The sequence below is a fragment of the Canis lupus genome, chromosome 2, assembly GCF_011100685.1.
Source record: "Canis lupus familiaris isolate Mischka breed German Shepherd chromosome 2, alternate assembly UU_Cfam_GSD_1.0, whole genome shotgun sequence".
In the NCBI taxonomy this organism is placed as follows: Eukaryota; Metazoa; Chordata; class Mammalia; order Carnivora; family Canidae; genus Canis; species Canis lupus.
Window position 1 is genome coordinate 83,472,736 of NC_049223.1, and position 24,651 is coordinate 83,497,386.

Sequence of the window (24,651 nt, forward strand, 5' to 3'; positions counted from 1 at the left end):
ACTGTGTGTGACTTGAATCCTTTTGCACTTGGGCGTTGCTTTCTGGTCCAGAATATGGTCTCTCTTGGAAGTTTCCTGCACACTGGGGAAGAACATGTTTTCTGCTGTTGCTGGGTGGGCTGCTGGATAAACGTCAATTGGGCTACTTGGCTGGCAGTGCTATTCAAGTCTCATATGCCTTTGATGAGCTGCTGCTTATTTGATAATTCTATCAATTATTCAGAGAGAGTAGTGAAATCTTCCACTATAATCGTGTACTTGTCCATTTCTTCTTTCACTGCTATCAGTTTTTGCTTCCTGTATTTCAAAGCCCTACGTTCAGGTACATAAATAGTCGGGATCGTTATATCCTCTTGATAAACCATCTCTTTTATCATTAGGAAACTACCTTCCTTATTCCTGTTAACATGCTTTGCTCTGTAATAGATTCTGACAGGAATCTAGCCGTTCCCACTTTCTTAGGACTAGTTCCAGCTCAGTACGTCTTTTTTCCATTCTTTTTAACCTATTTGTGTCTTTAATTTACTATGTTCCTTGGAGGCAGCACATACTTGGAACTCGATTTTTAATCCAATCTGATCATCTCTGCCTTTCAGTTGGAGGTGTTTATTAACATTTATGTTTATTTAATTGGTACAGTTAGGTTTGAATGAGTCTACCATCTTGCTATTTGTTTCCTATTTGTCTCATCTGTTCTTTCCCATGTTTTCTGCTTGTTATGCCTTCTCTTGGGTTATTCATCTTCTCTCCTTTGTTGGATTATCAGTTGTAGCTCTTTGTTGCCTTAGGGTTTATGGTACTCATCTTTAACTTACCAGTTTACATTCAAATCATAGCAGACTACTTTGCTTTTAAGAACATTACAGTTAACATACTTCCACTTCTCCCCTACCCCTGCTTCATGCTATTGTCATTCTTACCCTAACGTGTTATAGACTCCAAAATATAGTGCTGTCAGTTTTGTCTAAGTAGTTATCTCTTAAAGAGATCTAAAAGATTAGAAAATAATACTATTTACCTGTGTATTTATCATTCCAGGTGCTTTTCATTCCTCTGTATAGATCCAGATTTCCAGCTACTACCATTCCCTTCTGCCTGAATGTTATTATTATTATTATTTTAGCATGATGCTGGTAATGAGCTCTTTTAGCTTTTGCACGTCTAAAAGCATTTTTATTTCATTCTAGTTTTTGAAAGATATATTCACTGGGCACAGAATCCTAGGCTGACAGTTTTTCTAGTACTTTAAAGATGTTACTATCTTCTCACTCACATCATTCTCAATGAGAAGTCAGGTCTCATGTTCACTTTTGCTCCTGGCATGTGACAGGTCTTGTTTAATCTGGATATATCATCATTGCTTTTGAGTAATTATGACATACTTTGGTATAGTTTCCTTCATGTGTGTGCATGCACACGCATGCATGTTTGGGTTTGTGCTTGAACTTCTGTGGGTTTAGTTTGGAAAATTTATGGCCAAGATTTCTTCAAATATTTTTTATATGCCCTCTTCTCACTCTTAGCCTTCGAGGACTCCAATTATCCATATGTTAGGTGTTTGAGGTTGTCCCATAGGCCACTGATGCCGTTTTCTTTTTATGGATTATTTTCCTCTGGGCATTTCAATTTGGACACGTTTCATTGCTATATCTTCAAGTTCACTAATTTTTTTTCTGTACTGTGTCACCTGCTATTAATTGAATGCAGTGTGGTTTTCATTTCATTTTAATCTCTAGAAATTTGAGTCTTTCATATCTTCTATGTCTCTACTTAACTTTAGAACAATGTACAATGCAGTTATAATAACAGTTTTAATGTCCCTCTCTGAAAATTCTAACATCTGTGTTAGCCTGGGTTAGTTCGACTGATTATTCTCATTATATATTGTGTTTTCCTGCCCCTTTGCACACCTGGTAATTTTTGACAGGATGCCAGATATTGTGAATTTTACTTTGCTGGGTGCTGGGTATTTTTGTATTCCATTAAATCTTGAGCTTTGTTCAGGGATACAGTTAAATTACTTGGAAACAGATCGACCCTTTCCGATTTTCCTTTTATGATTTGTTAGGTAGGTCTGGAACAGTGCTCAGCAGAGGGCTAATTATAGTTCACTACAAAGGCAGGACTTGCTGGAGGATTCTTCCCAACTCACATATGTTATTAGTGTTTCCAGTCTGGCTAGGGGAACAAAATCCATCCCCAGCCCTGGGTGAGCAGCAGATGCATCCCTGATCCTTTTGGATGGTTCAGATGATAGTTTCCTTACATGCATCATTGATCTGTCCTCTGCTAAACGCTCACGGAACCCCTCTGCAGATCTCCTGAGCTTTCTTTCCATGCAGCATGTTCTTCCCAGGTAGGCTACCCTGTGAACTCTAGATGTCTCAGTCTTGGATCCCTCTGCTCTGCCTGTTTAGCTCATTCACACTGCTCGGCTCTGTCTCAGTCTCCCTCCTCACAAGGCCATAGTCTGGAAACGTTCTCAAGGCAGTAACTGAGGTGAATGCAGGGCTCAGCTCTTTTGTTCCCCACGTCTCAGGAGTCAGTCTTTCGATGCCTGGTTTACTGTGCTTTAAACCTGCAGTCTCCTTATTTTATCTGAACTTGGGGGTTGCTTCAGGTAAAAGAGTAAATCTGGCCCCTGTTAGTACATCTTGGCCAGAAGCATAGTCCAGTTCCTTTATTTTTTTTCTCTGTATAATGAACTTCGATTCCCCTAATGATGGTTACATGATTTCCTGTTATTTTTTCCTATTGGCAAATGGGGAATCATGGGCCACCTTCCTCCACGCCACTTTGACTAAATTATCTAAGTTACGGATGAACTGGCTACTATATAGAAAAATTGGTGAAATAAACATAGACAACAACAATTATTTTCATAGAATACTTTTTTGAAAGCCACAGTAAGATATTTCTGCCAAAGCATTAATGTTTTTAGAACACCAAACACTGGACCTAGGTGGGTACTCAGTAAGAACACAAGGAGATTTAACAAGTTCTAAACGCCCCTCCATTACCTGTACATCCTGTATGCTGAGCTCAAGCATGTGACTCGTTGCCAACTGTGTATAATGCACATTGATTCCTGTAAGACTTGCAAAAACCAGTTCTTCTGGGACTTTATTAATTAAGGACAACCCAATTCCACCTTCTAACTTCACAAGCACCTGAAAGGAAACCAAAATACAACACAATGACAGTTTAAAAAGAGGCCAAAAAAAAAAAAAAAAAGAGGTCAAAGTAGCCAGGAGAGTACAAAATAAATGGCCTTATATCCCTCTACTTTACCTCTGAGCAGGTGAAAGCCACTTAGACAAGAGTCATATTATCCAACTCCAGCCTCTCACTAGGAGCCTTTCTCTCAGGGCACAGTGCACACCCCACCCAGAACTCCAAAGTGATAGGATATGATAATACCTCTCTCAGAGTACTGAGGACATTTGCATTTCATTACAGTTAAGTAACTGAGAATCCTTCTCCCTATTTGGGATGCAAGCTTTTTAGTAAGCTAGTTACTGAACTTCCATAATATCCAACACAGTGCTTTACATGTAGGGCCTTAATTTTTTTCTAAATCACTGAATAAATATCCAGTAAGTGTACATTTTCATCTTCACCTCAGATTCCTTTCTTTTTTTTTTTAAGATTTTATTTATTTATTCATGAGAGACACACGCAGAGAGAGGCAGAAACACAGACAGAGGGAGAAGCAGGCTCTATGGAGGGAGCCTGACGTGGGACTCGATCCCGGGACCCCAGGGTCATGGCCTGAGCTGAAGGCAGCACTAAACTGCTGAGCCACCCGGGCTGCTCCTCAGGTTCCTTTTCAAACTTTCACTTTCCAAAACCCAAACAAGGGAGAGAGGAAGAAAGATGACAAGAGAAAACTGGGGCCCCTCAAAAAATCTAGTTTGCCTATTCTTGATCCTCAGTCCTGTAAAAATTCAATTTTTTTTCTTTATTGTCATCTTATTTCAGCGATCATTATTACACTCCCATTCAACTTTAGCTGTCATTTAATTAACATGTTCACACATTCATGTTGTGATGACATTAAACACCATGAAGCAACAGCTATGTTTAGAATTCACAAGGGCAGAGAGAAAATAGGTCTAAAACTGAGAAAACCACAGAGCAAAATTCTAAACAAATTAATGATAAAGAAATGAATTTGCAATACTTAAAACTTACTTCCAATTCCTGCTCTGTGTCTGGGTTCTTTAATTTCTGTACCTCTTGTTCAGTAACAGGAAGTTCATCCACTTCATACGATGAACGATCACTTTTCCGTTGGGAGAAATCTGTTATCTGAAGTTGAATAAAACACTGTACTAAGAGGGCTCATACTTCCACAGTGAAACCTGTTCCATATCAACTGTAGAGGTCAAAAGTCACTATCTGCTCCATAATCTTATGGAAGTTAAGGGTTTTGGAAGCACTGCCAAGTAAGACTTGGGTAATAATAAAGTAAACTTGGTTTTAAGTCTACACGGCAAATGCCACGCTAGACCATGAGAGCCTCAGATGGTGAGGGTCAGGCATCATCGACAGGTGATCTAGAATTACTGGTCAAGTCAAAGTATGCAAACCTCAACATCACTGCATTCAATGTTTGCCTTAAAAGAGTGCTTGTACAAGAGATATTGTGGATTATGATATACCTCAGAGAGTTCACTGGTGCACACCAGCATCCTCCCTCTTTCCCTCAGCTCTTTCATTACACCGTGACCTGATAAACCTGTATCTCCAGTACAGATCTCTCTCCCTTGAGCGTCAGACCCATATTTACACTGACTGATGGACACTTTCATGTGGACAGCATTTACTAACAAGTCCAAAACATAACTCCTCATTTCTCCCAGAAGTCAGCTCTGTATTCATATCTCAGTGACATGGATTACTGTCCTCCAAGTTGCCCAACTCAGAATCCTGAAGGCTATTCCTGGCTCCTTCCTCTCTCTCATCCTCACCACCTTCAATCAATCACTACATCTGCCAGACTCTACTCCTCGATAAGTTCCCATTTCTGCTTGGTTCTCACCAACCTCTTCAGGAGCACCCCTGCCACGCTCCAGTATGGGCTGCCATAATCTCTCATCCAGATCACTGCAGTTGCCCTCAGCTGATCTTCTATCTCTAGTTTTCATCTGCTCTAGTCCTCCACGTTGGAGACAGAATGAGCAATGTAAAATAAATTTCTGGTCGTGTCATTCCCTGACTGCACTGTCACAGAAAACCCACATAACTTGTAGCATCTATCAGGCTTTTTGTAATCTGGCCCCTGCTTCTGTCTCCAGCATTATCTTGGCGCATACTCTCTGTGCCAATTGGGCCACTCCCTTTTATCTCCAGGCCTTCGTTTATCAACTTTGCAAATCCTATATGATTTATTACGTTGTTGGCTTCTTGTTTGTCTACCCCTCCAGAATGTGAGCTCCAAGACCGCAGGGAATTTTGTCCATTTGTTCAGTAGTATGTACTCAGTACTGAGAATCGTGCTTGGCTCTAAGAAATGCTCAGTAAATAACTGTTGAATGAGCACTATTATTAGGGCACAGATCCTCCACCTTCCCTTTTGATTTGGCTAACTCCTTTCAGTCAAGGACTGAAAACTCAGCTTAAATATTACTCCTCTTAGGAAGCCTCCAAGTCCGGGAATGTAAATCCTTCCCGTGCACTCTGTAGAACACCCTCCACTCCTGCTTTCAAAACACAATACTGTCATTGTCTGACCAAGGACCTCATGTATCTTGTTATTAATGTTGTTAATATATCAATTATTTATTTATTATTATTTTTAATTATTTAAATATTTACAATATATAATGATTGAAAATAATCATATGTACTATTCTCGGTATTGCCTTCTTTAATTCTCATACCTTTTTTATATCATCTTATATTTTTATACTTCGATTCTTATAACAACTTTATGAAGTAGGTCTTATACCCCCATTTTATAAACAAGGACATTATACTCCCATAGCCAACATAAATGTTTCAGTAAGTATTTGTTAAATGAATAACCCAATGTGTGGGGGGAAAGTACAGTGAGATTCACATCAGTTCTTATGATAAATTATCACCTGGAGTGCTCTAGTTGGTCCATCTGGGATGACTCTGATGGATAACATTCCGGAACCAGGTCTCATTTTTTGGTTGATAAACTGTTGTTCAGGTGGAACTGGCCCCAAAAGCTCCATGGAAGTATCAGGACCAAGAACAACTTCAGCTCCATCAAACAAACCAGAAAGCCCTCCTTTGGCCTAAAAGAATAAAGAAGTCTAAGAAAAGGGAAAGGCACTGACTTTGACAATTTAACATGTCATTTTAAACAAGTTATCAAATTTAAATTCTCTTTTGAAGTGTCATGGTCAATTTTTAACAAAGTATTTACTGTTTCTTCAGCTTTACTGAAGATGAAAACCAGGAGGATTATCTGGGAAAGATGGAAAGTTATGCTATATGAATTTAGGGAATTCTGAGTAAGAACAGAGTATATTGGTTTAGTCATAACTTCTAGTCATTAAAATAAGCTTTAAAAACGTACCAAAGTCCTGTTTCTCTGAGTATTCTCATTTGGGTTTGCTTAAAAATCTGAAACATTCTGAAAATAAATCAATTATAACTATCATTCAGCTTTCCAATAAGAAGCAAATTCTAGAGTTGAAAACCTCCCCAAACAGGTCTACGGTTGGAGAGTCAGCTCAAATATTCAAAAGATGGCATCTCTTCTAAAATGAAACAGGGAACGGTGAATGTCATCTGAGAGCCAGCTATTCAGATCATTGGAGGAAAGTATCTTCTTTGCCCCAAGCAAAATGGAAGTTTACTGGACCGTGCCTATGGAACAGCAGATACAGGGCTAAAGAAGACAATGGCTAGAGTGTCTCAATCCCCTTTGTTAATTTTTAAATATGAGTAACGAAAAGGAAACTCTGAGCTGGGTTTACAGGAGAGATTTCAACATGGAGAAAGCTTTTTATGATTGTTTTAAGTTTGGAAAGAAAGTGTGTACACAACCTTAACAGGGCAGTGTCAGAAGATGTTTAATGCCCTCAATTACTTTATTTAGAATAATAAGGTTGACACAAGCTTATTTCCCTAACCAAAGCACACCCTGCTCGGCTAAATACTGTTATTATGGGGTCATTCACAACCACAGAAATGATGAAATAGATTCAAGAAACAACAAACACCAGAAAAGGATTCCGAGGCGGGGTGGGGGAAGGGCTGTTCTAAGAGAATTCGAATTACATGGGCTTTAGGAACAAACCGGAAGGAAAGTCCAGGTCAGACCCAGGACCCAACAATTACAGCGCGCCCTCTCTTGCCTCCAGAAGCCTGAATTGTATTGCTAATTGAAAATCACAAATCCATTCCAGATGTGTGCCTCATAGAAGCAAGCAGCTTATGTTTGACAAGAAAAGCTCAGGGCAAGAGAGATAAAATAAATCTCACCAAACAGCAGGCAGAGGCTCCTTCTAATTTTGCTCATTGCCCTGGAGAACCTCCTCCCACTGTGAAGGGACAGGCTGGTATCCACCAGGGACTAACACATTAAGAGTCCTCTAGCCAGGGACTGATGCTCTCCTATGTATCTTTTTTTGGGGTAAAGTCCTGGGCTGAGGCAGAGACTGCACCAGGTCACACATGTTGTTCAGCTCTATGCCCAAACCTCTGCGACAACATCCTACCTACTCATCTCAGACCCATGGCCTCATTTCTGGCCTGAAGACAGAAAGGCAGAAAATCCAAACTCCTGGTAATTTTCTAAACACATATTTGCTTAGAAAGTACCTGGCAGTTTACCATGAGGTAGACAGATTGAAGACAAAAGAAACTGACCAGCAATCTTCATTCTGACATTTGCTATAATAATTAAATGCTTATTTGGGCACCATTAAGAATGCAGAAATAAACAGAATCTGGAAAATATAGAACCCATGATGATGGCTCACCACCTCCTAGAACACTTCACAAAAGTCTGTTGTAGATATTAGATTAACTCCACAGGACTAAAACCAATCCGCTGAAGTTGGGGGTAGACCTTTAGCTGGCATTTTTCTTTCTTTCTTTTAAAAATTACATAGGTAATTTATATCGCCAAAGAAAAACAATCCAGATAAGCCAAGAAAAAAAAAATCCCATTACTTACAGGCAATCATTCCCAATACATTTTTTATATATCATATTCTTAATATTTTAAGAATATTTCCCCCTAAATACACACAGATGCCCAACAAAAGTTCCTTGAGTTTCCTAGCTATGTTTGTTCTATAATGATTTCCCCTTTTCAATGTGTGTATCTTAATTGAGACTTTGCTTCGAGGGCGGCTCAACCACGGCTTGCTGCAACTGAGGGTGTCAAACACTACTGACCTGGACAACCAACCCATGCAAACCACAGGTCAGTTTTCCTTCCCGGAAACTCCATGTCTGAGTTGTGCTTCGCCTGCGATCAGGCTTTCTTAGCATCAGTGGCTCATATCTGGAATATGGGAAAATGCAGTGAGTCCTCGGAGTCAAATATGTTAGGCCTAAAGAGAATATCAGGATTGTGGTTTTCCTCTTTTTTCTTCCAATATCCTCCACCCTTAAAATTAATGGGCAGATAGCCTGAACCCCATGGCAGCTAGGTATCTCTTAATGAGAGAAGAGGAATAAGACAAAATGGAAAGCAACAAACGGGACACACAAAGGAGTTCCAATATTTTTAAGGATTCACAGTAAATGAAATAATCAGGTCCCTGCATTCCCACAGCAACAAGCTGTCATCAGTTTGAGAAGGGTCGTCTGCCAAATAGGTCTGAAAATATTTTCAAGAGGCTTTGTCTATTAAATTTCCAATTACTTTTATTTTATATTGGGTTTTCACTTTAAAGTCATGTAAAGTCTTTTGAAAGTGAATAAGGTATCAACTGGAAACAAATATACTGACTGCATAAAGAAACTAAGGCACAAGAAAGAAAAAAAAAAACCTGGGGGGGGGGGGGGAGAAACTAAGGCACAGGCAAATCAAGTAACTTAGTTACCAAGTAACTTAGTTGTCCCTGATAACTGATTTGAATCCGAGGCGTTGGTCATAAAAACGCATTTGATTATTCTCTCAATAATTTATTTCTGCTTTTAAAAGATTTAACAAGATTCTTAAAAAATTCTTTAAAAATCTGCTCACTTCTACGAAGGAATGGAGTGGAGGTTTAGTGCAAAGAGATAATTCACTTTTTCATAACATATCCTTCTTACTGTTGGATTTTTTTTAAACGTCTGCATGGGCATTTCAACAACAGCTTAACAAAAATAAAATAAAGACCCCAAAACTCATATTTGGGAATGTGACAGGTCTCTCACTGAAGAAAAACACAATATAAAATATAAAAATTCTTACTTCATTTACAGACTCACTTTTTGGTGTGAATCTCCACCGAAACGGAGTTTAGAAGCAATGGGCTCGCATCAAAAGTTGCCTAGCAAAGTACCTGTTGTCGGTTACGGCAGCGAGACCCGCGATGTCCAAGATGGCGGAGCCCTCGGGGGAGCGGGCCGCAGGGGGCTTGCTGGGGTTGTGAGGCACCGAAGAGCCCTCGTGGGCCAGCATGCCCGCGCCCGTCATCCTCCACAGCTGCGAGCGCTTCCCGGGCTCCTGGGGGCAGAGACACGCGGACACAGGGAGCCGTCACGGGCAGCCACGCCTCAGGCAAGGGCGTCAAGGGCTTCCACGCAGGCTACGTTCTCAAGTGGAAACTACCCTCAAAGGCACTGTCTACACTACATACATGCTCAATTCTAACTTCCGCTGTTGTCAATCCCAAGCTGCACTGTGGATGAAATATGCCGAACCCTTGTACCAAACAACCAAACGTTACAAATAATGCATTTAATTTTAAGAATGTATTCTTTTCATATACTCAGTATTTTCTAAGCAAACTAGTGGGTTGGGGTTCAATCCAGTTTCCATTAGCTGCATTGCTAGGGTAACTGCTGTCCCAGGTGGTGACCGTCGGGTACCCTTACCTTCAAGAGGGATCTAGTTCTATAAAGTATATACGATATTCTTTATATTTGATCACTGGTAATCCTCATAACTGGCAGACCACTAGAATTTACCAGATGTCTTCTCCCTTTTCGTGTTTATAATGGAAGTATACTATATTGGTGGTTTCCAATTTATAAATTGATTATATTCAAATATAGTTGACTGAATTCAAAGGTTATACTAAGTTGCGGTTAATTCTAAATATAGTTTCTTCTTCGGAATATTTTATACACAGCACTTGGACTTCTAGGTCAACCCACGGAAGTCTATAGATTCCGTTATATTTCAAATGTAATAATAACAACAATACATTGAGAATTTACCATGTGCCAGTCAGTGATCATGGACTTCCATGTAGTAGCTCATTTAATCCTTAACACAATCCAATGACACATATTCTATTATTATCTTTATCACAGGTAAGGAAGTTATTTTCTTCAAGTTATAAAGAAACTTCCCCCGGCCACATAACCAGTAGGCGGTGATTTCACCTCCACAGCCTGATTTCAAAGCCAACATACTTAACTATTTTACTCACATGGCCTTTCTAACACAATCCAGATATTCTAGTTCAGTACCCCTAACTATCTAGGATACTTCCTGTGTGAAGGTAACTCCCCCAGCTAGACCTGTCAGGATCACATCCACTCTTCCAGCTGAGCTCCTTCAGAGCAACCAACACTTGTGGGTACCGTACACAGAGCACTGGGTACCATGCTGCCCCTGTGCAGGAAACACAGCTTGGGCATTACATTCCACAGTCAAAACTAACAAAGTCATATGAATGCTGGAGTCAAGCACCGGGATTTGAGATCCAGCTGCACCATTTATAAGCTGAATGACCTTGGATGGGTTATTAAATCCCTCTTAGAGCCTCTGTTTCCTGATCCGTCGAAGGGGGAAATTCAGCTCCCTTTTAGGGTTCTTGTGATAAGTGTAACAAATAGAAGGCACTTAGCGCATGCCAGGCACAGGGTGTGGCCTCACTAAATGTTTACTGTGTTGTTCTGACTACAATTCTTCACCCAGCACTTTATCTACCTCATCTTAGTTGATCTTTCTCACAAACCTGTTAGATCAGTAAGAAAATGAGGCTCAATGAGGAATGTAAAATACCAGATATCATATATCCTTAAGTGGCAAAACCAAAACTCAGACCCAGGAAGATATGCTCCTCTTTTTCCTGTGTGCTACGGCCTCCTGTGTCTGTAAAGACAGAGGAAACTGAGCTGCACACATGCAATCCCCATGTGCTCACTTCTGCGTTCAAAATGAGAAAGCACCTCGATCCGAGGTGCCAAAACCACATGGGAAAACAGCTCAATTATCCTGCAGGTGTTCCAGATTGGGAATCAAAGCACAGATGCTGGATGAAATCGAGTTTTCATACATGGATTCCTCTAGTGTCTGCCCTTAAGTGTAGACTCATCAGAGTTGGAAACTACCAACATTTTCATTTAAAAATCTGAGATGTACAATCAATTAATCAATCAAAATCTGAGATATACCATTCTCCTTCCAGTTCCCTAGCCTACCTTCCCTTACAATTTAGCCCTAAAACCTTGAGATGACACTGAGGAAGACAGAAGTCCATGGGGACTGTGAGTGTTGGAGGGGGGACAGCTCAGAGTGTGATGCTGGAGCTCAATGTAGGTGATGATCCATACTAAGGGACTGGAGGCTAGAAGCTTATTGTGTGCTGTCAGAGACAAAGAGAGGTGAGAAGAGCAGTCCTCCGAGCTTGGGGGCTGAAAAAGGTGGCGATCGGAGGCCAAGCCAGGTGCCAGAGTGTGTTTACACGGAGGATGGGGTGCAACTCTGGTGACAGATGATGGGTTACATTCAGAGGAGGTGGTTACATTAGCAAATATGTTCTTAGTGCTGGACAAGGGACTTACAAATATGGAAATGGAGAAAATCAATGTATTTGTGATGCTGGACTGGACTGGACTGGAATTGGAAATATCAGTGTGAATTGCTGGTTTTTAATATACTGAGATATAAAAATATGCAAAATAGGGATCCCTGGGTGGCGCAGTGGTTTAGCGCCTGCCTTTGGCCCAGGGCGCGATCCTGGAGATCCGGGATCGAATCCCACGTCAGGCGCCCGGTGCATGGAGCCTGCTTCCCCCTCTGCCTGTGTCTCTGCCTCTCTCTCTCTCACTGTGTGCCTATCATAAAAAAATAATAATAATAAAATAAAATAAAATAAAATAAAATAAAATAAAAATATGCAAAATAGGGGGATCCCTGGGTGGCTCAGTGGTTTGGCGCCTGCCTTCGGCCCAAGGCGTGATCCTGGAGTCCTGGGATCGAGTCCCACATCGGGTTCCCTGCGTGGAGCCTGCTTCTCCCTCTGCCTATGTCTCTGCCTCTCTCTGTCTCTTATGAATAAACAAATAAAATCTCTAAAAAATATACACAAAATAGGAACACATGGGTGGCTCAGTGGTTGAACATCTGCCTTTGGCTCAGGTCGTGATCCCCTGGGATCCTGAGAATGAGTCCCACATTGGGCTCCCTGCATGGAGCCTGACTCTCTCTCTCTGCCTATGTCTCAGTCTCTCTCTCTCTGTGCCTCTAATGAATAAATAAATAAATATTTTAACAATATGCAAAATATATAAATGCTTATATAAAATATGTGTAGGTATATTCTGTATGTACATGTACATATCCTAGAGCGTGGGTGCAGGCACACATGTGCAGGTATACATATGTTGTGTGCACATAAAACCCCTAGCTCTGTCCCCTGGGAGAGCCTGGAAATGACATCACAGAGGCAACAAGTGCACCCAGTGAACACATTTTAGCTAACTTCCATTCTCTGATAAAAGGGATCAGGGTGCCCTGAAGAAGTGGCAAATCCAGGAATATAGCAGGGAAGGTACAGATGAACCAAGAATAACTTGCTGTTAAAAAGTAAGGATGTGTTCAAAAAATGAGGGGCATAGGTCAAGAGGACACAGAAGATCAAAGAGCTCCCACTGGCCAAATATGGAAACTGAGTGTTAAATATAGATCCTGACAGTAACGGGTAACCCATGGACTCAGAGAGGAATCCATCCTGATGACATACACAATGCTATGGGCTACACTGACACCCCGCCCCAAATTCTTAAGTTGGAGACCGCATCTGAAATTTTGATATATGGAAATGGAACCTTTGGGTGATCATTAGGTTTAGATCAGGGCATATGAGGAGGACTCTTCCGATGGAATCAGTGCCATTACAAGGAAAGGCATCAACGAGCATACGTTCGTTCTCCCCATCATCCCCGACACTGCCATTTGAGGACACTGAGAGGGCAGAAATCTGCCAGCCAGGATGTAGGCCCTCAGCAGGGAACCAAACGGCCAGCATCCTGATCCTGGAACTCCCAGCCTCCAGGACTGTAACAAATGAATTCCCATTATTCCAGTCATCCAGTCTATAGTATTTCACCATGGAAGTCCAAGCCAATACATATGCATAATACACAGAAAGTCTGACAAGGATCGGGATAGCTACATAGTGGCAAAGTACCTGTCCACAAAGTATATACTAAATACAAGGGAAAGACAGAAACTTCCTCTTATAGTGCAGGAGATTGGCAAACACCACATTCATCAAGTGCTAAAGTTAACATCAACAGTAACAGGACGAATTTCCGTCAATTTTTCTCTGACTTTGAGATCCTTTCAAAATAAAAGTTAAGAAGAAGAAAACCAATGAACCAATGAAAAACCCAAGGTGTCAGACTTTCTACTCTTGGTTTCCAACTGAAGAGCAGAGGACCATTTCCTAACGTTAATTCTTAGAATACAGCCTAGTTTTGGATGTCAATGTAACTCCTTTATATCCACCCTCTGATGTACCAGTTTTCATCCCCATCAAGGGAAATTAACAGCAGTAAAAATGTTCTATAAATTATAACATCTTTTTTCCAAATGTTTTTCCTACTTCATAAAAAAATCTGTTTTGTCTGCTCCGCAGTCACCTGGCCCTTGGAAATTAAAAAGCTACTTATCATTCCTGTAGTGCTGATCACACCAGGTGCTCGAAATCCAGGTGACAAATCACCTTACTCCTGAGTTTGTCTCCATTCATGTTAACATCCACAGCAGCTCGAACCTTCTTGGAGAGCCATCTGACAACCTTTCCAAGGGCTCGGCCATTTCTTTTTTCAATTCACTTGACTTCTGTCAGACTTTCTGCATCTTATTTTTAGATTATGGCTTTTCAAAGTTTTCTTCTTTAAAATTCCCAATAAAAGCCCCCAGACCTGTTTACTTTCAATTACTATGCCTCATGGTCTCCTTAGTCATCACCATTCCCAAATCTTAGTTCCCAAATGCATCTGATAGATACAACCTTCCATAAAAAGAGTGTGATAACACTGTACACAGATCTGAACTGCAGGACTCTGAACTGTTATCATATAGGAATAGATGCAGAAGTACTGATAGGGTGACAGGCAGAAGAACCTTAGACACAGTGTAAGAGGCCACTCAAAAAACACCATTCATACGGAAGTCCAGAACAGGGGGCTATATTGAGATGGAAAGTAGGTTAGTGACTGCTTAGGGCTAGGGGGTGAGAGGAAAATGGGGCAAGAGCTGGAGGATACAGGGTTTCTTCTAGAGGTGATGAAATGCTATGAAATTGAGTGTGATGATGCTCGGACATATCTGTGGATATACTGCAAACCTTAATAGTACACTGTATGCTATATGAATTATATCTCAATAAAGCGGTTAAAAACAAAAAGTGAATTAAAAACGCGTATTGGGCAGGCGGGGTGGTTCAGTGGTTTAGCACCCCCAGGGCGTGATCCTGGAGACCCGGGATCGAGTCCCACATCGGGCTCCCTGCATGGAGCCTACTTCTCCCTCTGCCTGTGTCTGTGCCCCTCTCTCTGTGTCTCTCATGAATAAATAAATAAAATCTTTAAAAAAAAATGTATTAAAGTTTCATTTGATGTACAAAATTCGAGATGATTTGAATCTACACCTCTCCCCAATTAAAAATGTGAGAGGAGGGACATCTGGGTGGCTCAGTGGTTGAGCACCTGCCTTCAGCTCAGGTTGTGATCCCCAGATCATGGGATCGAGTCCTGCATCGGGCTCCCTGAATGGAGCCTGCTTCTCCCTCTGCTTATGTTTCTGCCTCTCTCACGAATAAATAAATAAACTTTTTTAAAAATGTGAGAGGAGCTGTATAAACTCAAATCCAAATGAAGCTACACCACTGACACACACAATACCACTTTTGGTTATAAAAGGCCAGTCCTTTGTCAGCATTAGGGTAATGGCGTGTTCAAGAGACATTCACTTATCAGGATTATTTTTGGACTGTGTGATTTATATTTTGGAAAATCTTCAAGAACACAGCTTTCAGGTAAATGTGTTTTAAAAAATCACGCAATTTGGTAATCTTCCTCCTCTTAGAGTCACTTCTGCACCTCTCTGTTCTCAAATAGCTTTCATTTTTTTTAGGTTTGAACTACTTATCCTTCCTGTCCTTCTGTCCTCTGTGATGCTTCTGGCCAAATTTCACTGTCTTCCTCTCTATATCTCAGAAACATTTCCCTCAACTGACCTGAAAAGAATGTCTGTCAGCAAGAAAAGGGAAAAAGTTGTCAGTTTGATCATTTCCCCATTCAGTTTAGGGAAAAGTAGACTAGAAAAACAGAGTAATGAAAACAGCAAATCACAAATCTGGAAAAAATGAATTCGAGAAGGAAGTTACCCCCAAAAGGGCAACGGAGATGAGAAGGGCATGGAATTCCTGGAGCAGGTATCATAGGATAGGAGGAAGAACTCCAACCCGAGCAGGTGAGACTCCCGTGTCCCCTCCCCACCCAGCCAGCTGTCCAGCCTGCCTCCCTTCCCTTGACCAGAGGCCCTTCCAGGGCTCAAAACCTCCTCTTCTAAATTCCAAGTGCTACATTTTCTTACCTTCTTCTTTAAAATGACTCTTTGTGTCTTTGGTGAGACATCCAAGACAAGCTCTGCACAGGTAGTGGCCTTGTTGGAAGCCACAGGCCTTCCTGTCCCCTCCTGTAAACTAGAATTAAGACAATAATACATACATGCACATGTGTATATACATGCACTCACACATGTCTTCAAGTACTCAGAAGCAAATGCTTAAAACCTCATCTAAAAAGAGGATTTTTTTTTTTTTAATCATAGAAGAAGAAGTCTAACTCAAGTTGTGGAAAGATCAAGGTTGTGTTTTCTTGGATGGTTCAAGGATTCATTTGTCAGAAGACATACTGACATTGTGCAACTCCTGATGCCTTAAAGCTCAGACATAAAAGAATAACTATATATCTTTAGAGCTTCCCCCAGTACCACCTGAAAAGTCAAACATTCCAAGGATCCAAGAATTGGCTCTACTCTTTGCCAGACAGAAAACCAGCATCACTGCATCCCCAAGGCTTGGCAAGAAATGAGAGTCCCTTTAGGATGAAAAGAAAACAAAGGGTATATAATCACCTTCTTCCAACTCAATTGTGTTGTGTTTCTCTGTGGCTTAGGAATCCTAAGCTTTATGGAATGTTGCAGCCTAGCTAAACTTTGGTGTATTTTGATAAGATTTTATTTATTCTCCTGTCTCCACTAATCTCTATCATCAAAAAAGGGACCGATAAGGATGCCTGGGTGGCTCAACCATTGAGCGTCTGCGTCGGGCATGATCCCCGAGTTCTGGGATTGAGTCCTGCACCGGGATCCCTGCATGGAGCCTCCTTCTCCCTCTGCCTGTGTCTCTGCCTCTCTCTCTGTGTCTCTCATGAATAAATAAAATCTTTATTTTTAAAAAAGGGACTGATAAATTCGGGGTTAAAAACTAGGTTTTGTGACCAAAAAAGTTCAAGTGACAAAAATAAACTCATAAATTAGATTTCAACAAAATTATACACTTCTGCCCTTCAAAGGACACCATCAAGAAAGTAAAAAGACAATTTACAGGAGAGAAGATATTTGCAAATCATATAGGTCATTTGCAAATTTGTATCCGTATTATACAAGAAACTCTTCAAACTCAACAATAAGATGCAAAAAGCCAAATTTAAAAATGAGTGAAGTATTTGAATAAACATTTCTCCAAAAAATGGCCCATAAGCACATGAAAAGATCAACATCCTAAGTTATTAAGGAAAGGCCAATCAAAACCACAACAAGAAGTCACTACATGCTCAGTAGGAAGGTTACAATAAAAAAAATGTAGGGGACGCCTGGATGCCTCAGCGGTTGAGCGTCTGCTTTGCCTCAGGACCTGATCCCGGAGTCCTGGGATAGAGTCCTGCATCGGGCTCCCCGCATGGAGCCTGCTTCTCCCTCTGCCTGTGTCTCTGCCTCTCTCTTTGTCTCTCATGAATAAATAAGCAAAATCTTAAAAAATAAAATAAAAATAAAAATAAAAATATAATAAAGTAAAATAAAATATAATAAAATAAAATAAAATAGCAAGTGTTGGGGGGCTGGGGAGAAATCAGAACCCTTGCACATTGCTAGTGGGAATGTACAGTGATTCAGCTGCTGCAGAGAACGGCACAGCAATTACTCAAAAAGTTAAACATAAAAAATACCAGAGAACCCAGCAATTCTGCTCCTAGGTAAATACACAAAGGAACCTGAAACAAGTACTGAAAACACACACAGAGGCTTGCTGACAACAGCGCCCTTGGCAATGGCTGAACGTTGGAGAAGACACGGATGTTCATCAACAGACGAGTGGACAACAGTGTGGTACGGCCACACAATGGAGTATTATTCACCCATAACAGGAAGGGAATTCTGACACATGATACAGCATGGATGAGCCCTGAAAACATGCTAAGTGAAAGAAGCCAGATGCAAAGGGTCACATATTTATGGTTCCATTTATGTGAAATATCTGGAACAGGTAAATCCTTAGGGATGGAAAGCAGACTGGTGGTTGCCAGGGCCTGGGGAGAACTGCTTAATGGATGTTCTTCTTGGACTAATGAAAATGTTCTGGAACTAGATGGGGGCTCTAGTTCCAGCTAGGACAGCATCACAGATGCACTAAATTTCACTGAACTGTTCAGTTTTCAACACTTAATTTTATGTTGGGCACATTTCACCTCAACTGAAAATAAAACCAAAACAAAACTAGTCTCATCCTCAGCATTTGTTCCCTGTGAAAATGCAAAGAAATAGTGTCTAATAGACTCCAAAACATGGTGTAATCTCTCCACACACCAAGATTCCCAGGAAGCTTTTTTTTATCTGCTCCCTATCTATCCAACCCATTAAACTCACAATCACCCTTCAGGATTCTTCAGTTAAAGAGCATAATAACTACTGGAATTAAATAGGAGAACATAAAGGGAAAAACATGATTAGCAACCAGATTAAGAACTGGTTTTTCAGGCACTAAAATCTTAAGCATGTCACACTGGCAAGTGCCATAATCTTTCAAGAGAAACGAGCAGACTGACTTAATCACAAGATAAACCACCCAGCACCATTCTTTCCAAGGAGAGCTGTGACAAACTGGAAAAGAATGGCTATTCTAAGCAAAGATGCCATTCAATTCATGACTAGTGAAATCTGGACTCTACGTAGGTGAGAGGTACCACTAGATCCAGAGATTATTTTTTGAGCCTCAGGCAGATACAAAAATATCATTCATAAGCAAAATTACTTAGAACATTTTAAAGGAATCTGGCTTTAAATGTCCTAATCACCAGGTGATCCATATTTGTAATGCTAAAGATTTAGCTATTTCTCATTTTTTCCACAGGTAAACTTTTTTTTTTTTTTAAGATTTTTATTTATTTATGAGAGACACAGAAAGAGAGGCAGAGACACAGGCAGCGGGGAGAAGCAGGTTTCATGCAGGGAGCCCGATGTGGGACTTGATCTCGGGATTCCCAGATCACACCCTGAGCTGAAGGCAGATGCTCCGCCGCTGAGCCACTCAGGCGTTCCTACAGGTAAACTTTAAAATTGGCCCCATGACTGGCATAGGAATGATCAATTGTATTAACATGTTGGTGAGATGACTAGGTTTTGAAAGCCCAATGTTTTGAATCTCTGTGTACCAATCTAACAACACAACCAGAATAAACTTGCTCTTCTTCAACTGAGTTTTCTAAATACAGCTAGTCAGAGGACAGTGGAAGTTATAATTCCAAGGTTGCTGGAATTACTGTCAAGTTGACCTACTCTGGTTGGCTATAGGTGATTATCAGTATTCTCAATGAGAGAGGGGAGTCAGGAAGATGGTTTGAATAATTATGATAAAGATTAGTCAGTTTCAAATGAGAAAAGATAAAAATAGCACGAAGTTTAAAAAATACACTAAAAATACCACCTTAAACAAGAAGAACGGAGGATATGAGAATAGTATCTTAAGGGAGGAATGTTAAATACTAGGATGGATTATTGGGGAGTTCTTTGAAGAAAGAACAGTCTTGCCTCTTTGGATAAATGTAATCTAGCCAGAAGACAAGGGTTTAGCCTAAGACCTTTCAAGACAGACCCAGAGCCTAGGATTTGGAAAAGAATGGAAGGAATCTTCCTTCATTCCTTGGGCCTCTTGAGAACTGCTTAAAACTTAAAATCAGTTAATAATTAGCACCTTCTGCTTTATAAGAACAGTAGTTTAACTCCGAATTACCCAGAGAATGTATAGGTAGCAGCAATGTAAATGAAGTTTTCATAATACAGTTGTCGGTTATCCTGGAAGTCATTCATGTTGCAGTTGAGCTCTGAGGAGCCCGCGCCCTTCACGGTCAGCGTGATGAAAGGAGGCAGGGTGGGTTCATCCCAGGCATAGTCCAATGAAGTCATGGGCTTCACTTCAGTTCGGAGCCTGGGTTCCGCTACACTGTGCTGAGTAAAGACAACAGGAACCTATGTAACGGCAGAGAGGATAAAGAGGACTTTGATTCAGAATGCTGTTACTGGAAAGTGAGTCAGTGCTCCCTAGGTTTAAGTTCCAGATCCTGCCCAAGCAAATCCTACATAGGGCATAACCACAATCTTAAGCATAATCCTCTGGTTTCTTCAAATGCCTTTCTAGTCATCTTCCAAGCTGCACCAAGCCCAACAACTAAAGGACAGGGCCATCTCTTCCACTCTCACCCCCTATAATAGATATACTCTGAACATAGAAAGGAATACAAATTCTGGAATTCAGCTATGGGAAGTCACGTATTATAAGATGTTGTTATTCGAAGGCATAATTTAAAAACAGCCTCTTCTGATACCATTTTGGCTTTACTTGGAAGATTTATAAAAAAATGTTCACTGTAAGGAGGCAACAGTAAAACTGCCCATCCCCATTGTCTTTGGATGATCTGATTCTGATTCCTCCTCTGTTTGTGTAGAATGTCTACAGGGGGCACCATGTCCACCAAACAATCTAGTCAGAATGATTGTGGGGGGCTGAGAAGTCCCTTCTGGGCAAAGGCTGTGCAGCAATCAAACCAACCAGCAGAAACCACCTCCTGGGGGTAGGATGTCTAGTGTTGTCCAGCTGCAGAGACCCCCATACAGTTTCTTTCCAACCCAAGTTTAAAATGTATTTCATCCTTATCTTCAAGGCAGTGCATACTCCACATTCCCACACGTGAAACAGCCCAACTGGCTCATGACTGTAGTCGATACCTTAGAAAAGTTGTCAATTCGGAAAGGAGGGGGTAACTGGTCCGTGTCACTGAATGAGATCCTATAGGTGGCTCCTCGGAGAGTAATTTCCACGCGCAGGAAGAAGCACTTCCCCAGGGTATCTCTGCAAATAAAGGAAACAAGGAGGCTGCACACTGTGGAGGAAAAAACTTAGAGCTCACTCTCTTAAAGACTTCTCATCTGGACCTCAACAGGTACATACCACTGTGTCCTCTTTGGTCACATTAAAAAAAACTAGAAATTGGCCATGTTAATCACTGAATAAAAAGAAAATTCATCCAAACAATTTCTGAACAGCACATTGTCACTGCACAACAAGACCTACATATTTTACTGAGTGGGTCTGTTTTGGGTAATAGGGCTAGCATAGCAAATAAGTAAATGTTGTTGCTTTGACATAAAAAAGAGCAATTTCACATGGTTCGAACTAATATATGGATGTTATTGATAACCAGGGTTTTTAGTATAGGATGAGGGAAGATGACGAAGAATCCAAGTAGTTACCAGTATGTAAATCATAGTTTTTTTGTTTATATGTGTATGTGTATTTAAATATAGGTACATCACTGGAGAGAATGAGGAAGCTCTTCCTCACAAAAGAATATCAGTTAATAAATGCAGAAGATGTATTTACTGTACATGTAATCACTGATTCAGGTAAGAACCATCAAACCACTGGGTGAAAGGTTTCTGGGGAGCAGAATACACACAGCCTCAAATTATCCCCTCAATGGTCTACTACTGCCCACAAAGAATCAAAGGTAACTTTACAATAGAGAGACCAGGTGGACACCACCCTAGTCAAGTGATGGCTGAATGTAGCAACATCAATAATGGGACCAATGGATGGCACAGGCTTCCTGTGTGACCCACTGGGAAATACATAACACCACATAAGTAGTAGTATCCTTACCAAAAATGTTTAGCCAAAATCTACATATAGGAAACTCTCAGAAAAAATCTAGAAAATAAAACATTCTACAAGAGACTGGCTTGGAATCTTTAAAAATTTCGATGTCAAAAAAGGCAAAAATAAATAAAAGGAAAAGTAGGACTACTCTAGATTAAAGTGGATGAGATTTATCTGCCAAATAAAATGGATGATCTGTGACCAGGTCCTCAATCAGGGGGAGCGGAATTGCTATGGAGGACTTTTTCTTTCTTTTTTTTCTTTTTCTTTCTTTCCTTTCTTTCTTTCTTTCTTCCTTTCTTTCTTTCATTCTTTCTTTCTTTCTTTCTTTCTTTCTTTCTTTCTTTCTTTCTTTTTTTTTTTTAAGATTTGATTTATTTATTCATGTGAGACAGAGAAAGAAAGAGGCAGAGACACAGGCAGAGGGAGAAGTGGCTCCATGCAGAGAGCCAGACGTGGGACTCAATCCCAGGACCCCGGGATCACGCCCTGGGCTGAAGGTGCCACTAAATCGCTGAGCCACCCAGGCTGTCCTTTTTTTTTTTTTCTTTAATTTACTTACTTCAGACAGAGAATCCCAAGCAGACTCCATGCTAAGCATGGAGTTGGATACAGGGTTCAATCATATGACTCTAAGATCACGATCTGAGCTGAAACCAAGAGTCAGATGCCCAACCGATTATGCCACCCAGGCGCCTCTATGAAGGACATTTCAAAAGACTATTTATCAGAAGGCACCTGGGTGGCCAGTCAGCAGAGCATGTGATTCTTGATCTCAGAGTCGTGAGTTTGAGCCCTATGTTAAGTATAGAGATCAATTTAAAAAAACTATCAGAAAAAAAACCAACATTAAATTTCTTCAGTGTGTAATAGTATATTTACTCAGAAAAAATGTCCTTGTCTTTAAGTGGATAAACGAAGTTTTTATGGATGGATTTTTTAACAGGATGACTTCAATTTACTTTCAAATGGCTCAGAAAAAAAGTGTGCATCCATGCAATGGGCACAGCAAGGACACAGCAAAACGCTGATGCGTAGTTAATCCAGGTGAAAGATAAAAGAATGTTCTTTATACTACTCGTAAGTTTTCTGTAGGTTTAAACCATTTCAAAATGAAAACTTGGGGAAAGGCAGAGAAAGAGGCTGTGGGTCTGTGCTCAGTAACTTTAGTGCACTAAAACCGCTCCAAAGGGTTAATTAACAAAGGTACACAAGCCATCTTCTCCCACCTCCACACATTTTCTTTCCTTCCTTCCTTCTTTCCTTGAAGTAGTCATGAACAATTTTTGCTTAATTCTGAATTGGCTTCCTCTTCTCACACAACATATCAAGGCAACCTCCACCCAAGCAGTACATAAACCACTGCAGAACTAACTCCTCCCCTCCCCACCCCATTAAATCTGGTGAGGATATGGGATTCTAGCAGACAAGAGCTTTGGTTGAAGCAGGGATGAGTGCACTGAAGCCCTGCCCACTTGGCTTCCTCAGCCCCTAAAGCCACCTCCTTAAAACCCCTGATGACTCCTAGGGACACAGCTCAAAACCCCCTTTATCAGATGCAATGAACTCTAATCAGGGCCAGGGCAAAGGGAAATGATGAAGGGTACACCACTGACCACAAAGAAAAAAAAACAACCCTCAGAAAATATGTTTTAAAAAGCCAAAAAAGATATTATTTTGCATCATCTATTCTTTTTCAAGAAATTTTATTTATTTGAGAGAGAGAGCATGAGCAGGGGGGGATGGCAGAAGGAGAGGGAGAAGCAGGCTTCCCACTGAGCAGGGAGCCCGATGTGGGATTTGATCCTAGGACTCTAGGATCTAAGCCCAAGGCAGACGCTTAACTGACTGAGCCACCTAGGCACCCCTTGCATCAACTATTCTTAAAATCAGCCAGTATTCTGCTCCTTTACAAGAGTGTTCTCAATGGAGAACTAACCATAAAATATAAAACCTTAAATTTTGCTTCTAAATGCATCAAAATAGCAATGATTTCAGTGACTTTAGCTGCCAAGACATTTAATGAAAGAAACTAAACAGGTCACAAATAACTGGAATGGTATCCCATGTGCACAGGTCCAAAGACTTAATGTTGTTCAGATGGCAATGCTGCCCAGTGTGGATCTACAGACTTAATACACGTTCTACCCAAATCCCAAGTGGTATTTTTTTCCAGCAGAAGAATTTACTCTGAATTTCTGATAGAATCTCAAGGAATTCTAAACAGCCAAAATAATATCTTTCTTTTTTAAAGGCTTTATTTTTAAGTAATCTCTACCTACACCCAACATGGGGCTTGAATTTATAACCCTGAGATTAAGAGTCCCATGCTCTACCAACTGAGCCAGCCATGAGCCCCAAAATAACTCTTAAAAGGAACAATGTCGGAGGTGTCACACTTGCTAATTTCAAAACTTATTACAAAGCTGTATTATTCAAAAAGAGTGCAATATTAACATAAAGACAAACACACAGAGGATGGAAGCGTGAGCACAGAAATAAACTCTCACATATAGAGTCAAATAATTTTTGACAAGGGTGCCAAGACCATCCCATGGGAGAGTCACAGATAGTTTTTTTTTTTTAATCAAAGATTTTATTTATTTATTCATGAGAGACAGAGAGACAGGCAGAGGGAGAAGCAGGCTCCATGCAGGGAGCCTGACAGGGGACTCGATCCCAGGTCTCCAGGATCACACCCCAACCGGGCTGAAGGCAGCGCTAAATCACTGAGCCACCAGGACTGCCTGATAGTTTCTTTTACTAAGAATCTTACATCTACTGTATGACTCCACTCCATCTTAGGGACCTGAGGAGCCAAATTTAGAGATAAAGTAGATAAGTGGCTGCAGGGTTAGAGAAAAGGGGAGATGCACAGTTGTTAATGGGTATAGAGTTTCATTTTGCAAGATGAGAAGAGTTCTGGATGCTGGCTGCCCTATAATATGAACACATTTAACCTAGTGAACTTAAAAATGGTAAAGTGGTAAATTTCATATTACGTGTCTGAGGCCCAGAAAATAATCTGTTGTGTTGTCTTTCTCATGTG

The 24,651-nt window shown here is 40.7% G+C and overlaps 1 protein-coding gene across 11 annotated transcripts in view; it reads right to left on the reverse strand.

The window, feature by feature from the left end:
* The window catches only part of VPS13D (vacuolar protein sorting 13 homolog D), a 236,970-nt gene that overhangs the window by 98,717 nt on the left and 113,602 nt on the right, over nucleotides 1–24,651 (reverse strand). For 10 of the 11 annotated variants that reach the window (XM_038531969.1, XM_038531968.1, XM_038531967.1 and 7 more), the window contains 8 exons: nucleotides 20,672–20,795; nucleotides 19,680–19,915; nucleotides 15,983–16,091; nucleotides 9,486–9,649; nucleotides 8,386–8,494; nucleotides 6,090–6,269; nucleotides 4,195–4,311; nucleotides 3,021–3,170 (listed from right to left, as the gene is read on the reverse strand). In XM_038531969.1, the coding sequence (XP_038387897.1) occupies nucleotides 3,021–3,170; nucleotides 4,195–4,311; nucleotides 6,090–6,269; nucleotides 8,386–8,494; nucleotides 9,486–9,649; nucleotides 15,983–16,091; nucleotides 19,680–19,915; nucleotides 20,672–20,795 (1,189 nt within the window). Of the gene's footprint in view, nucleotides 1–3,020; nucleotides 3,171–4,194; nucleotides 4,312–6,089; nucleotides 6,270–8,385; nucleotides 8,495–9,411; nucleotides 9,650–15,982; nucleotides 16,092–19,679; nucleotides 19,916–20,671; nucleotides 20,796–24,651 lie in introns of those variants that run through there. The other variant, XM_038531976.1, reaches the window with a different exon arrangement.